Source organism: Temnothorax longispinosus, chromosome 3 (genome assembly GCF_030848805.1).
Source record: "Temnothorax longispinosus isolate EJ_2023e chromosome 3, Tlon_JGU_v1, whole genome shotgun sequence".
Lineage (NCBI taxonomy): Eukaryota > Metazoa > Arthropoda > Insecta > Hymenoptera > Formicidae > Temnothorax > Temnothorax longispinosus.
The window spans coordinates 565695-580374 of record NC_092360.1 but is presented as its reverse complement, the minus strand read 5'-3'; the positions used below and the strand labels follow the sequence as shown (position 1 = coordinate 580374).

The 14680-nt window shown below is 32.9% G+C and overlaps 2 protein-coding genes across 4 annotated transcripts in view; one reads left to right on the top strand and one right to left on the bottom strand.

Moving 5' to 3' along the window:
- Shi (dynamin-1 shibire) overlaps positions 1 to 2115 on the top strand; it is a 21704-nt gene extending 19589 nt beyond the window's left edge. For both annotated transcript variants that reach the window (XM_071773017.1, XM_071773012.1), the window contains exon 17: positions 351 to 2115. In XM_071773017.1, coding sequence (XP_071629118.1) covers positions 351 to 414 — 64 coding nt within the window. In that variant the 3' untranslated portion in view covers positions 415 to 2115. The remainder of the gene's footprint in view (positions 1 to 350) is intronic.
- Positions 1724 to 14680, bottom strand: LOC139809810 (1-acyl-sn-glycerol-3-phosphate acyltransferase alpha-like). Of its 2 annotated transcripts, none has more exons than XM_071773022.1 (6): positions 14433 to 14680; positions 8018 to 8203; positions 7810 to 7943; positions 7470 to 7651; positions 7130 to 7295; positions 1724 to 6934 (listed from the first exon to the last, which is right to left on the bottom strand). In XM_071773022.1, exons 1-6 carry the CDS (start codon positions 14441 to 14443, stop codon positions 6771 to 6773), a joined length of 843 nt encoding a protein of 280 aa, XP_071629123.1. In that variant the 5' UTR covers positions 14444 to 14680; the 3' UTR covers positions 1724 to 6770. The 2 variants fall into 2 exon arrangements, with proteins under 2 accessions (XP_071629123.1, XP_071629125.1); XM_071773024.1 differs by lacking the exon at positions 14433 to 14680 and adding an exon at positions 14167 to 14336.

Below are 14680 nucleotides of genomic sequence, written 5' to 3'. Positions count from 1 at the left end.
ATGTTATTATTTATTTTATTTACTTATTTTTTTATAATCTCGTACATTTCATAATTTATTATAGTATCTATTATATGCGTTTTCCCGAATGTATTATGTCTGTTCTTCTCTTTTTCTCTCTCTCTCTCTCTCTCTCTCTCTCTCTCTCTTTCTTCGTTCTAGTTAAAATATTTTAGTTTATATATTTAGAACTGAAGAGAGAGGAAAATTTTACTCAAACATCGAATCTTTCAAGCTTGTCTGTTTGTGTATCAATATCGCGTTTCTCATTCGATCCCCCCTGCGGTGTGTTTCCATTTTGAATTTCATGAACATATATCCAACAATCAATATCTGTCTATATGTTGTAGGCGTCCCGTACCCAATATTCCCCCCCGAATTCCCGACAGACCATACTCCGGCCGACTAAACTGAGCTAGTCCGACACAGCAGCGGCATACGAGACAGCAGCTTGTGCAAGATGCACCTGTAACAGTCCGAGACAGCATCAGAAGAGGTTTCGTCCCGGATGACGGACCATGGTGAACCGGATGTGTTGCGGGGCAAAGCTGACGGAAGAAATCCTCAGTTACGCGCGATGGGGACAACAAGATTTCCTAAAATGAGCGTTTCGTCCTATGTATTACTCTGATCTCAACGGCCTCGACATCGAATTGTTGACGTTTGCCGACAGAGATAGGAGTCACGAGGAGTAGCTAGAATGCAGGGAAACCATTCGTGCAGAGAGAAGGAGGAGCAAGGCTGTGTTATATGAATACTGGAGGAGAAAGAGGGACCAAGAAACGAACGGCAGACACAGGAAAATGACCTGTCCGTTTCTCGGTGATCAAGACAGCCAGAAAGATTCCATCAGTCACTTCTTTAACCGCTTCTTTCTCTGGTGTATACTTCGTCTTCTATCTTTATTTATGTACATCTAGATCCGCGTTAGATTACGGTGTAGCTCTAAGTATTAACACCACGCTCGACACGCGCCAGGTGTGTTTTGGAAGGAATAATTTCATTCGGAACGGTAATAGAGATCTTACGGCAAGAAGGACAATCCAGATGTGTTTCTCGAACCTGTTCAACGATTTAAAAAGATAAAATCGCGATTATCAGTATTATGAACAAGTTAGTTAGGACTACTAAGTACAAGAATACAACAGTGCGAATCTTTTGAGAAATGTCGGAATCGCAGTATTACTGTATAATTCAATTTCAATTATCAATCCGTAACCGAGAAATTAGAAATGGATAATTTGGAAACTTTGCCGGTTACTTCAAATACTCCTTTTCTATCTCTTTCCTGCCTTGCGATATCCGGGGTATACAGTGTCCTTCTTATCGTAAGTTCCGCGGCGGAAGTATTATAGCAGCGATTTTTTTCACATACACGAGACGAGTATGGGCAACCCAATTACCTCGATTGTAGAAGAGCTAATTAGAGCAGAGAGACTAAGTCACATTTCGTGAAGGGGGAAACGGGGAGTTTGCTCGATCGAACACGCTATCAGCATTCCAGAGAGATTTCGCAATTAATATGTAAAATTACACAGAAATGTAAATTATTGTGATCAATGCATTATTATCGTAAATGAGACATCTGCTTGTCAATTCGTGCCAGGAGATCATTCGTTGGGTACAATAATGATGCTATCTCTAAGGATCTCTAGGAATTCCGCGATGAACAACGAAGCGTAAACGGTGAGGACCATCGAGTGGTATGTAAAAGACACAGAGATAAAGATATTGATATTTATTTCGAATCGTGCGGAATTTGTTTTTTTTTTTATATATATCGACGCATGCGCAGTTATTTTTACATATCTTTTTATAATTATTTTTGCATCGTAATGTTAATAGTAGCCGTGCGAGAACGACAACGAGAACGGCGATATTGGAAAACGCATCACAATTATTCTGTAAATTAGATCAAAACGCCGGTACAAGTGAAGTAATGGAAATTGTACATATATACAGTTTACAAATATAGTATTACGCGTAAATGTGTTAGGAAGAAAGAGATTTTTGTATTACCAAACACTAATAGCCAGTCTATACGCGACACCGACTGACGACGAATGTGTACCAAGGACACACAATAAATCAAATAAATAAATATTTAATACGAAACAGTTCGTTTTATCAATGTGAGAAATGTTTCTGCCATAAATTATGATAAGATATATTATTTATCCATTTCGTACATTATATATTTTTTGTAATTATGTTTTATTATATATACATTTCTTTATATATTATTGTAGTATATGTTATTATTGTTAATGTATTAAATTTTATATAACTTGTAATATAAATGGAGATACATGGTTTCTTGTACAAATGTACACGATTGATGTATAAAAGTTAAAGCTAATACAAAATGTGATTCTACTCATCGATATAAAACTTTTTGTGCTTATTACGTTTTCGAAAACTCATAAGTAATAACTTAAGTTTTGAAGTTTGCTTTCTCTTAACAGCGTTTTTTAATTGTATACATGTATAAGAAAAACAAATTAATATGTAGATGACAGATGTAACTTAACCATGTTATTCAAAAATAATATTTCACTTCAATTCAGATCTCCGATTTTATAAATTTTATTAATATGCTATGTAATGTTGATAAAGTTCCGCATTTATTTTCTTTTTAGAATATCATTATTCTGATAGTACAAGTTATGTCAAAAGAGATTTGTCGTCATGATCAGTGTAAGCTCAAACAAATACTCGAACAAGTGGAAGCTCTTTCAGATGTAGTGGACGAACTTAGGTCGGAACTAAATCGTTTGAAGAAAATATCCTTTAACGTGAATCGTGAAAATGTATGTTTCGAATCTATAAAAGAAAATGACAAAATTGATTATGCTAGTCTGAATGTATTACAAAAAGTAAAACCATGTTTTGAAAATATTGAATTTTCCGCAAGGATCGACGAAACGTATAAGCTCACAAAAAATAGCCAGGTATTTTGATAATATATTAAACAAAGATATTTTTAATAATAATAACCAACATTTTTTGGTCATAAGAATTTCTCATATAAATATTATATATGTATATATTCGTTTTTACACAATATTTTCTTTTACAAATTTAACATAATATTTCCGACATATTTATTAATATTTCCTACATAAACAATGTTCTTCTTCACACAGTATTTGGAAAAATTGATTAAGATTTGAGAATTTAATATAATAAATGTCATAGCATGTTGCCGTCTTTTGTTATTTATACATATAACAATTATCTACGTTTATAATAAAAATTATTTATACAAAGAATATATATAGCAATAGTTTTACGTAGGAAATATTAAACCGTATTAAACTTATAAAAAGAAAATGTATATTACTTTGTGTATAAGGTCTTGAAGAAAGAGGGCCAAGAACCAATTAGATTCTCAACGATATACGATAACTTGAAATACTTTAAAAACAAGATAATTAAAAATATACAAAGTGTTCGAAAGACTCAACAATTCGCAAAGAGCACTAAAAATAAATGTGTAACATCCAATAAAAAGCAACAAATGTGTCTTTTGCGAAGAAAAGACGTAAGTCAACATAAGTCCTTAAAATTCCATAGAAGAAACGAATATATAAATAAGTACACCGACATTGTCGAAGAATTGGGTAATTCGGTAGATACTTCATTTACATCTGATACTTCTGCACAAGCAGACATTGTTACATGTTCACGACAAGAAAGTGACAAGAAGTCGTACAATTGTAACCGTTTTGCAAGTCGAAACATTACGGAAAATAATGAGCAAACCATCAGCCCGTTATCAATGATAAACGATGATCGATCTATGATTCACTTAGATAGGTTCGCAGATAAATTATCAAAAAATTATGTGAGACAAACGTTTTTAAAGAATAAAAGAAAAAAATATAAAAAATGTTCATGCAGGAAACAATGTCCTTATGCGCTATATAAATTGCCATGTAATAAATACAGATGTAGCACGCCGGAGAAGAAAGTAGAGGACGAAATTAGCGGATTGACGCTCGAGTGCCTAAGTTTCGGGGAAAAGAGAGATTTCCCGAAGTTTATAAATGTCGATACGGTGCGAAATAGTGAATGTTGCACGGATTCTTCACATGTCGAAATTGGAATGGACGAATCTTTAACTTCTTCGCTTTCGGTGGATCTCGAAGTTGATATTTGTAACGATTACTGCGATTTGGAAGATGTCGACGAATTTACCGAGCGAAGAAAAGCCAGAACATATATTGTAAACAGAACGAACATGAGAAAAGATGATTTAATTAAAGGTTTTAGAACTGAGAATGAACCATCTCTTAACATAATTTCCTCATGGAGAAATGTAAGCGAAAAAAAGGAAAAGATCGATGAAATAGTGAAGGTAAGTTAATATTGATAATTTTATTCGATTTATGAGAGAATCTGTCATTAAAATAGCAAAATGATCAAACAAAATGTAGAAATGTATAATAATTATATAATAATTACGTAAAATTATATTTACAGAAAGTTCTGTCTCAAGAAAGATACATATATTCTGAAGAAAATAGCCAAGGGTATAAAAAATCTGGAACAGGGAACTTTATCAGCGATCCATGGCCATTAAAAAACAGTAAACAAATTCAATGCGTTATTCCTGTATTAACAACTCCAGTATTTAATAGAAAAATATCTGTAAAAACTTCAACTTCAAATGTTCAACAAAAAGGCATTCAAACGTATCGAACGATAGACAAGACGAAATATAATAGTTTTCCTAAGATAATAATTCCAAGAAGAATAAAAACGAATGTACAAACACAAGCTGGCAAACGCTCGTGTTTGAACAGTATACAACATGGATCGTCAGCTTTGGATAATTGTACAAATAGAAAGAACGCGAAAGAGACTGATGTCAAGGATGAAGGAAAAATGATTACAAGGAAAAAAAATATCTGCGATATTTGTGCTATCGAGATGGATGCTTTATCATCGGAAATAATTTGGCCTCGAAGCCTCGAATGAAGAAATCTAATATTTATTCTGCACTCCAGGCTGAAGAAGACATTAATATTCATTCGAATAAAGCCTTTGAGCCAAATGTGTGATTTAGCTGATTGGCAAACTAGGGTAATGCCTGTGAGAACGTCTTGTCCGTATTGTAGCAATCACGTCTATGGTAAAAAGCTCAAAAATTACGTGGCTCTGTCAAGTCCTACCGATTACCATCCTTCATCTAAAGGACTGAATTTTAATATGAGCAATGTATTCGACAAGGTTTATAACCGTCTTGAAAAACTCGATGATATTGCTGCTTGATATTTGATCATAATGTTATATTTTATGGGAGAATTTATTGTTTTCAGGTTTTATCTAGTTAAATTGATAATTAATGATAAAAATGATAATACATATGTATATTATCGTCCCAAATGCGCCATATTATTTAAAATATAATTTATTATAGCAGTAACAACAAACATTAGTCTTGTATAGACATGTAAATCAGACATTTGCAACGACATTTACTCCGCTGTTCTTCGATATTGCTCTCGTTAACATAGTCTTTCGAGTACAAAGAAGCGTATACATATTAATTACATATTTTTCCTGAAGATTCCTAACGCATTAAGTAATTAATTTTTCCCATCCCGTCAATAGAATGCTTTTCAAAGAGGATCAAGTGGATATGTTGCACAAATATACTTGATAAGATCTACTTTTACAATAATATAAAAAAGATTACATAAAAACGTTTATACATGTACATAAGTGCATCTCGTTTATATTGTTAGTAAATAATTCAATTTCATTACAATCTGGTACTTTGGACAAAATATTTCGCATAATACAATGGTAAACCATTTTTGGAGAATATTATACATCACGAACTAACATCACAATGTTTGTAAATTCAACCTCGAATATTTGAAAGTTCAATGTATCTTTCACTCTGTCCCTCTTTTACAAACATATATGTGACTCGTATGTACTATCATTTAAACAATATGTAGTAAAAAAAGATATAAAATAATAATTGTACTTAAGGAGATACCTCGTCATTTTATATTTTATTGATTTTATTCTATTACGAGAGAAATCTTATCTGTTACAAATTAATCGCGTATGTAAAATAATAATAACAGATTTTAAATATCCAGGTTGATGACACTTAATGCAAAAATATTACTCAACACACACATGTAATGTAAGTAATTTATACCTACTGGAATACACATAATAGGATAGACATACACTTTTACATATTGTACGATTTTACACTTGGTATCACTTTCTTCTCAATTTTACGTATCAGTTATAAAATGTACGCCACGTTTTGCATGGTGATATAGAAAGAGAGAATGTCGGTTATAAATTATATTTTTCTGCAAGGTATAAAAAGTACAAATTGCATCGTTAAAAAATTATTTGAGCTTCGCAAAATCCTTCTGATCTTTAAAGATAAACTTGTATAAGAAGTAATGGAAGAGTACTGATTAACATGATGTTCTAAACTTACATTGTGATTGTAACATAAGCGAGGAAAGTAGTTATCGATTGATCGACCGAAATATGTATAAAGATGAATCTTACTGAACTAAAAGCTTAACTTTCTAAGCTGACATGCGTCGTGTATATGAAAGAATGTTATGGAATCACACGCGTCCATGGAAATTAGTAACGCAATAAAATCATTCACACGTGCAATCTCTGCACGTGTAATCTACAAATCAGTTAGTCGCGAGCTCTCTGATTGATTAGAATTTTGATAATGACTTAGTTACGCTAATCTTTTTGGGTTTATACTCTTATCACTCGCACTTCAAACTTCGTATCTGTTCCTCGAGGCACTCCGTCGTGGATTCTATGAAGGTTTTGTTCATAACTTCGTACGCCTGGTCCATGAGTTTTGGAAGATCGTCTTTGGTCAAACCCGCAGTGGGAATAGGCGGTAAAACAGTAATATAACTGCTTCCTAAAATATAAAATCATCTTTTAGACATACATATCATACGTGAAAATGTAATTATCTATATGTAATTATATGTAAAAAAAAAACAGATATCGAAAACTATACATGGTACGTATATACACAAGCAGATATATACACAGATGATTGATTCCTTCATTATTTAATCATATACATTAAAATATAGTTAAATCTGTTTACCTGAATTGAATATTTTTAATTTGCCGTCCAGAAAATAGTACTTTGACACAACAACAGGTTGAATCGGCATTTGAGATTCAATCGCGACATGGAAAGCGCCTTTCTTGAAGGGAAGCAATGAATTACCCGAATGTCGATGTCCTTCGGGAAATAAAAGAAGCCTCCGCTAAAAGAATCAATTGAAATAATAATAATTTAAATAATAATAATTTAATAATAACTTAAATAATCTCTTCCGAGTTAATATATTCTTAATATTAATATAATACTTTTTGATGTTATTTTAAATCCCAACACTGCCAATACGAAGTTGGTACAAAGAGCATTACAGTAAAGTCACCTTCGCCAGACGAATCGATTCTGCTGTAGCATTAATAATCTGGCATGATTCTCCGGCGTTTTTTCTATCGATGAACAACGTCCCCCAGAGCCAGCACGCGAGACCAAATGGTCCAAGGTACAAAATCTCCTTCTTGGAGATAACGGTGCAGTTATCCATCGCTAACCACAGCTCACCTAAAACTGCAAGGCCAATTTTATTATGCATACGCGGCACTTTCGTTCCTGATAAGATAGCCTACTTTCTTATTCGCACATTATTATTTTATCGAGTTTGTTCAAAGCGTTTTTTAATTTAAACACAACAAACTTATAATAATTTCAATAATTAATCTCATTACCGCAAAGATCTAATGAACTCTGATGATTAATGAGCACGACGCAGCCCGAGTCTTTGACGATGTTCTCCTTGCCGCGAAAACGGAAATTCATCCCGATGATCTTCGCTATCGTCACCACGCCTCTAGCCGGCATTCTGTATAAAATTTCATTTTATTTATATTTTAATAAGACTCGAAAATTTAGCTTTATCCATATACGGGAACTTACAGCGCGTTTTTCCAGCTGCCAATTCGAAATAGCATGAACGGTATCCATAATCCTGCGGCTAACGCGCTCGCTATTATAAAGAAGGTGAATTTCACTCGATATCTCACGCTCTCGCTCAAGGCACATAGCATCACAAAGAGAAATAACAGCGCGATGCCGCTCGTCGAGTAAATACCGCATAGTACTCTGAAATCGTACAAGATTAATTATTTCCGATTGTACATTTATTCTATCCATTCGGAGATCGGAATTAAAAGATAAAACTGTGTTAAAGTTGAAGAATTGGAATTTATTTCTAAATCATCAAAACTTTCGAGATTTCAATCGCTATTAAAATCTAATGACTACGTTTAGTTGAATTTTATTTCTAAGATAAAATTGTTTTAAAAAATAAATTAGATTGTTTATCACATAATAATACACTATTAATTATATTATGCGAAGGGGGAATTAATTCCCAATTTATTTTTAATTAAATAAAATACATAGATTTTTTTACAATGTAAAAAACGTCGCAGAGACAAGAAACGATTAAAAAATTAGTAATTTATTTTATATTTTATATTATGGAAAGATAATCTATTTTATTTTTAAAAACTTGCCCTTAAAAGAATAATGTTCATTTTTTGCAATTCTCTATAGTGTATAAGAATTCGTGCATCGTTGCGCAATTATGCTATAAATTCACCTGCGGTCTTCATGGTTTAATAAAGTTTATAAAAAGACAGGTTTCTACGGCCGATTAAAAGGCACTTAGTGCGATGCTTTTGATGTTAAAGAAAGATGGTACACGGGAAATCATTTGACGTTTCCTCGAGTATCTCGTTTGCGAGCTAGAGTTACATGATCGCTATTATTCTACGTGACTTATTTTCAATTTCCTCGCAACAAATCACAAACTATCGGCAAATAACCGTTTCCTGTATGATCATAATGGATAGATCAGAACTCATTATTACGTAAACTTCTTTTATATCTATGTATAGATCAGAACTCATTATTACGTATTTATTTCTATGTATATACGTAAATATTACATATTCTATATGAATTGCCGGATATCGAAAATTTTTATTTTGTGGAGTGTTTTTATAAAATAAACTACATTTAACAATGGATTACATGTCATATTAAAATAAGAAACATACAAATTGAATTAAATTTAACATAAATAGTTAAGAACTTTATATATATATATATAACATTAGTGCTTATATTTGTTCTTTAAGATATGAAGATACAAAGTGCGAAGTTCAACGAAATTCTGAATCAACACGGTCTGCAAAACGCACAGTATAATTACGTCGATTTCCTGACAGTTATGTTCGATAATAAAATATTTGAGAAACATCGAACTTTAAACGTACCTCTTTGGAAGTATTGAATTGTCTATTGAACTGTGATATTGCAATCTCACATTGCACACTTAATCAATGATAATAAAATCAGTCACATAGGTTAAATGCCGTTCTTGCATGTTTACATCAGTATTACTAATTATAAAATGCAAATCATAATTTACATAATTTGCAATTTACATTATACAATAGGATGAGGATTATCAGAAGATCGATATAGTATAACTTTTTAATTACTAATTTCTAATTTTTATTTTTAATGTTTCTAATTTAATTGTACATATATATATAAAATAACAATTAGAAATTAGTAATTAAAAAGTTATACTTTATCGATCTTCTGATAATCCTCATCCTATTATATAATGTAAATTATGATTTGCAATTTATAATTAGTAATACTGATGTAAACAAGAACGGCCTTTAATCTATGTGACTGATTTTATTATCATTGATTAAGTGTGCAATGTGAGATTGCAATATCACAGTTCAATAAACAATTCAATACTTCCAAAGAGGTACGTTTAAAGTTCGATGTTTCTCAAATATTTTATTATCGAACAAGACTCTGTCAGGAGATCGACGTAATTTTTAATTATATACCGTGCGTTTTACAGACCGTTTTGATTCAGAATTTCGTTGAACTTCGTACTTTGTATCTTCATATCTTAAAGAACAAATATAAGCATTAATGTTATACGTGTGCAGTTATTAATAGAAAATGAATAAATAAATGACATTCTAAAATTTAATCGCGAATTTCTAAATAGTACATATGTATAATTGTATTATTATAGTATATTATAAATGTATATTATAAATGTGTACTATGTATAATTTAAGAGTTTCATAGTTAACGTTTAGTTTCAAAATTAAATCTTTAGTAAGAAGATTTTATTTGTAGAACATTCAAAATTTTTTGTGAAATGTGCGACGCACATAAAATATAATAAAGAATAATAAAGAAAGATATAATAAAGAATAAATAAAGAGTAAATGTGAAAAAAAACGTTGGGAAACTCATAATATCAAATTATTTTTTATATTCAATCATGGTATCGGTATCGATATTAATGTCGATGCGATCTGCGATGCTAATCTATGTAAATATTAATCACAAATACTCTCTTATTAAACAAGAATTAACTATCAATCCCATTAAACAATGTCTAACTTAACTTCTTATAGAAGCAATAAGAGTAGTCCCCTAATTTAAAAAGATAATTATAAAAAGATACTGTGCACGTGTAAATTTTTTTGCAACGAACTGTTCTATAAATAATAGTAATGATATAAAGTATAATGATATAAAGAACTTTATAAAAATATCTAATAAAGGTTATACAAATACAGAATTTATAAATTGCATGAATCTGAAATATTTAAAAATTCGTGTGATAAAATTTCATAAAATAAAATAAAATCTCTTTGAATAGAATTAAAAAGAAAGTTAAAGATTTATATGCAATAGACGAGTTGGATCTTCGCACAACTTACATATGGAGAAGCACTATTACAAATAGAATCCTTGTTTGTAGCAATGTTATTAATCGATTCATTGTCCCTCAAAGTAAAGAAAAGTCAAGAAAACGAGCGCTTTGTGATAATGCGCGGTGACGTTATATGTTTTCGCGAACATCACGCGATAGAATGTCGAATCGGTTCTTTTTTTCAGCAGATAGCTCAAGTAGAGCAGATCTCGCGAAATGTTTGCTACAAATTTTGTCGACAGAAGTACAAATTTAATAGTGAGATTCGCGACGCTGTCGATAGAACGTAAGCAAATGTCAGCATATTTCGCTGACACAGTATGACGGCGGAAATCGCGCGATTCCGAACACGATTTTACATAGATTGACGACAGAAATCGAGAAGAGTCCGCATTCGACAGATTTCGATATCGTGTCATGTTTGCGAATTCTGTCAGTGAAACACAAGGAATTAATGCGAACGCGCGATTGATGACAAACCGCTGCAATTTCTGCTCGGATTCGTTGCCTGTCCGTTGGCAGACCCCTGACAGTGAATGGCAAATAAATATGCGCATTTTATTCGAATATATATTGAATTTTTCATCGTGCAAAGTCAAGCTATGTCGCGAAATAACCCGCTCTCTTTATTTAAGAATACCTTTTCATTGCATAGTTTGCCTTTTCATTTTCTTTATGTCCAACAACTTGCTATTTCTCGACTTGTGCAACACATATTTAAAAATATCTCAAGTAAACATATGCTAAAATTATCAATAGTTATCGCAGAATTTATTAAATACTGGAAATATATTTTACTGCTCGAGCTGCATAATGAAATGGAAAAACATGTTTATTATATAATAGTTTTTCTTCCTCCTTCGCCGTCAATGGTAATTTTACGCGTTTATTCATATACCGTCATTATAATTTCAATGTTCACAATAGGTAACATATATTTTTATCAATAACCTGGTTTTCTTGCTCTGTCCTGCGTATATTAGTTTTTTTATGACTGGCATAAATTACGAAACATTGTAAGTTAAAATTAGATTTTAAGAAAAATTATGCGCACTTCCACATTTCCAATTATTATCATTAAAACGCGAGGTCATCAAGACTCCGGAAAATGATTCTGCCGAAGTGAAAATGTATAAACACCATCTCGGATCATCCGATCGCGCGACTGACCGGAGGTCAGAATTCTTCTTCAACTGTCACTCGAGTCCTTTACTCTCCCAGCTGATAAGCGAGTCAATTCGTTCGTTAAAGGTTAAACGATTTTATTCAGTAAGTTTCGAGCCTGGTCGTGTCGAAGGTAGTGAAGGTATATTTCGAATAGTCGAGGATAATATCGCGGGACACACCCTAATTCATACAGTTAATTGTAACTCCTTGTATTTCCTTTGTCTTTCGCTCGTAATGGCACGCGGACACGGAACGACTTGATCGTATTTATTATTTATTAGATCGTTACCGAGGAAAATAAAACAGGTAAGGAGCCCTTAAAATATTAATTCGTATAACGACTGACCGGCGATCGCCTTGCTTGTACGGCTCATTTCCTAAATTGTATTAACGTGCGAAATGTGTTTATACGGAGTATATACGACTTATACCCGTGTGCGAAGACGCATACGCGCGGCAATGAGAGCATTATAGACCGATCGAAATCCAAGGAACATAGTCCGATCGAAATTCTATACATAATTGAAGTGTGTAATTACGCCCGTCCGGAGATAACACAAGGATAACACGAGGTGGGGCATAACAAAGTTAGCGCATCGACTGGCATCGATAACGCTACGCGCAAAATGTTCGATATATTATAGATATTATATAAATTGATAGAAAAATTCTCAACACGGTTTTCCGTGACTCACACGTACTACGAAGGCGTGTTACGACCGCTGTTAGGACGAGATAAACGAATGAGATTTTGACGTAATCGAGATGTAATCAAGATATTTGATATCAGTTTTTTTCCGTAGAGGCTATACGAATTCCGTGATGAGCTGCGATGAAATAATACGGTATGTTATATAATAAATGCCTCGATAAAATTATCTGCTTCTCATTATGATGATGTACGTTGGGGAATAAAAATTTGCCTAATGAGCGCATTTTGCCTAATGACCCGTATGAAAAATGTATCCGCACTATAAATAATATAATGATAAGAACGCAGTGAGCACATGATTCATTAAATAGTCATTAACACATTTAACGTTCTGTCCCAGGTATATAGCAGAGTGACGTCAAATGACATGTTAATTCTGTCTTAGGCCGGTATTCATAGTCGGTTCTTATATTTAAGACCGTCTTAAGTACAATCTTAAGACGTCATGAACCAATCACAGAGCCGTATTAGCATCTTAAGACATTACTTAAGACGGTCTTGAAATAAGAACCGACTATGAATACCGCCGGCCTTAATGACGTCTCTAACGTCTTAGACGTCATCTTGCTACCTGAGGTGTTAATGACAATTGATAATGACAGATAAAAGAAAATCAGCATAAAAATTGCAAAAAATGTATAGCAGAATAAAAAAAGAAGCTCTATATTCATATTGCATGGTTATCACTGTGTATATTCGCGTATACATACGCGAAATATTATCTTAAATTTACAAAACGTAAAGATTTTGTGATTTATCCGCGCTTGTCGATTTGATCTAAATTCTAAATATTCAATTTAAAATTAATAATTGCTGAATAATCAAATAATTAATCACTTGCCATAATCACATTCTATCTACTCATGTCTAATCTAAAAAAATATATAACTTTGTGACATAGCAAACTCTAAAGTAACAAATGGTTGTTTCAAAACTTTAATGTCTCTTAGTTTTGCAATTAAGATCAATTAAAGTAAAATAGTACATTAGTAAAGTAAAATAGAACACTTAAATAGCTTGAATGCTTGAATTTTAAAGGGGATTAGTTCCATAAATTTATTTCCTTCTTTTGATAAAAGTTCCATTTACTAAAGTACTAAAACTGCTTAAATTAAACTTTAATTATCCGAAATATTCAACATAAATAATACATTAAAAAATGATATGTGCATAGGCTTGCATAAACGAAAAAGGTTCTTCTTATCTCTGAATAAAACAATTTTCCTGTTAATTTTCTAATTTCAATTTCATAGAAATGCACTGTTCAATATACACAGCGATATGTATAATCGAGATTCAATATCACTACCAATGTTAATGAATCCCCAATTATGCGGATTCAAACAAATGGGAATTCAACGCTATTCCGTGCGTGCTTTTGTTACGTAAAAATAAACGATCTCGAGAGAGAATAAATTTCACCGGCATTATGTGGTCCGCACTGACGACACACAAACGGCACGATCGTCGCCGCCGAATTTCACTCTTCGACTCACGCGATCCACGTTCTGTCTTATCCGTCGGTTTTCCTCTCGCTGAATAAATGTCAATAACGTGTTATCGCGTTATAATAAATTTCGATAAGAAATCGGAGCGGGTTTATTTTCGACGTAGAGTCGCGCGAGATTTAACGAACCGGAGAGGAGGGTGTCTTTTTGTCATGCGGATGTTTATTACACGTTACTCACGTCTTGAACATGACGTTATTCACTTAAGGCACGTAGCGTCCGCCGCGATTGATCAAAGACAACTGTCAAACGCCAGCGATCGTCGGCTGCGTTATAGCGAGCCGCGCCGCGCCTGCGGGCACGTGGCGCGTGGCGCGCGTGAATATCGAACGCCAGGTCGGCGCGCCTCGTCGATCCTCGATACCTCTCGACTTTTCGAAAAGTGCCGCCAATGATTTTTACCGGTTTGCGGAGCGCCTCGTCGTTAC

Excerpts from the sequence above, each read along its gene's own strand:
- LOC139809810 (XM_071773022.1), bottom strand. Across the intron at positions 7,652-7,809 it reads GAGTTCATTAGATCTTTGCG|TTTTAGGTGAGCTGTGGTTA; the intron begins GTAATGAGATTA and ends TTGGCCTTGCAG. Across the intron at positions 6,935-7,129 it reads ATTAAAAATATTCAATTCAG|GAAGCAGTTATATTACTGTT; the intron begins GTAAACAGATTT and ends TTTATATTTTAG.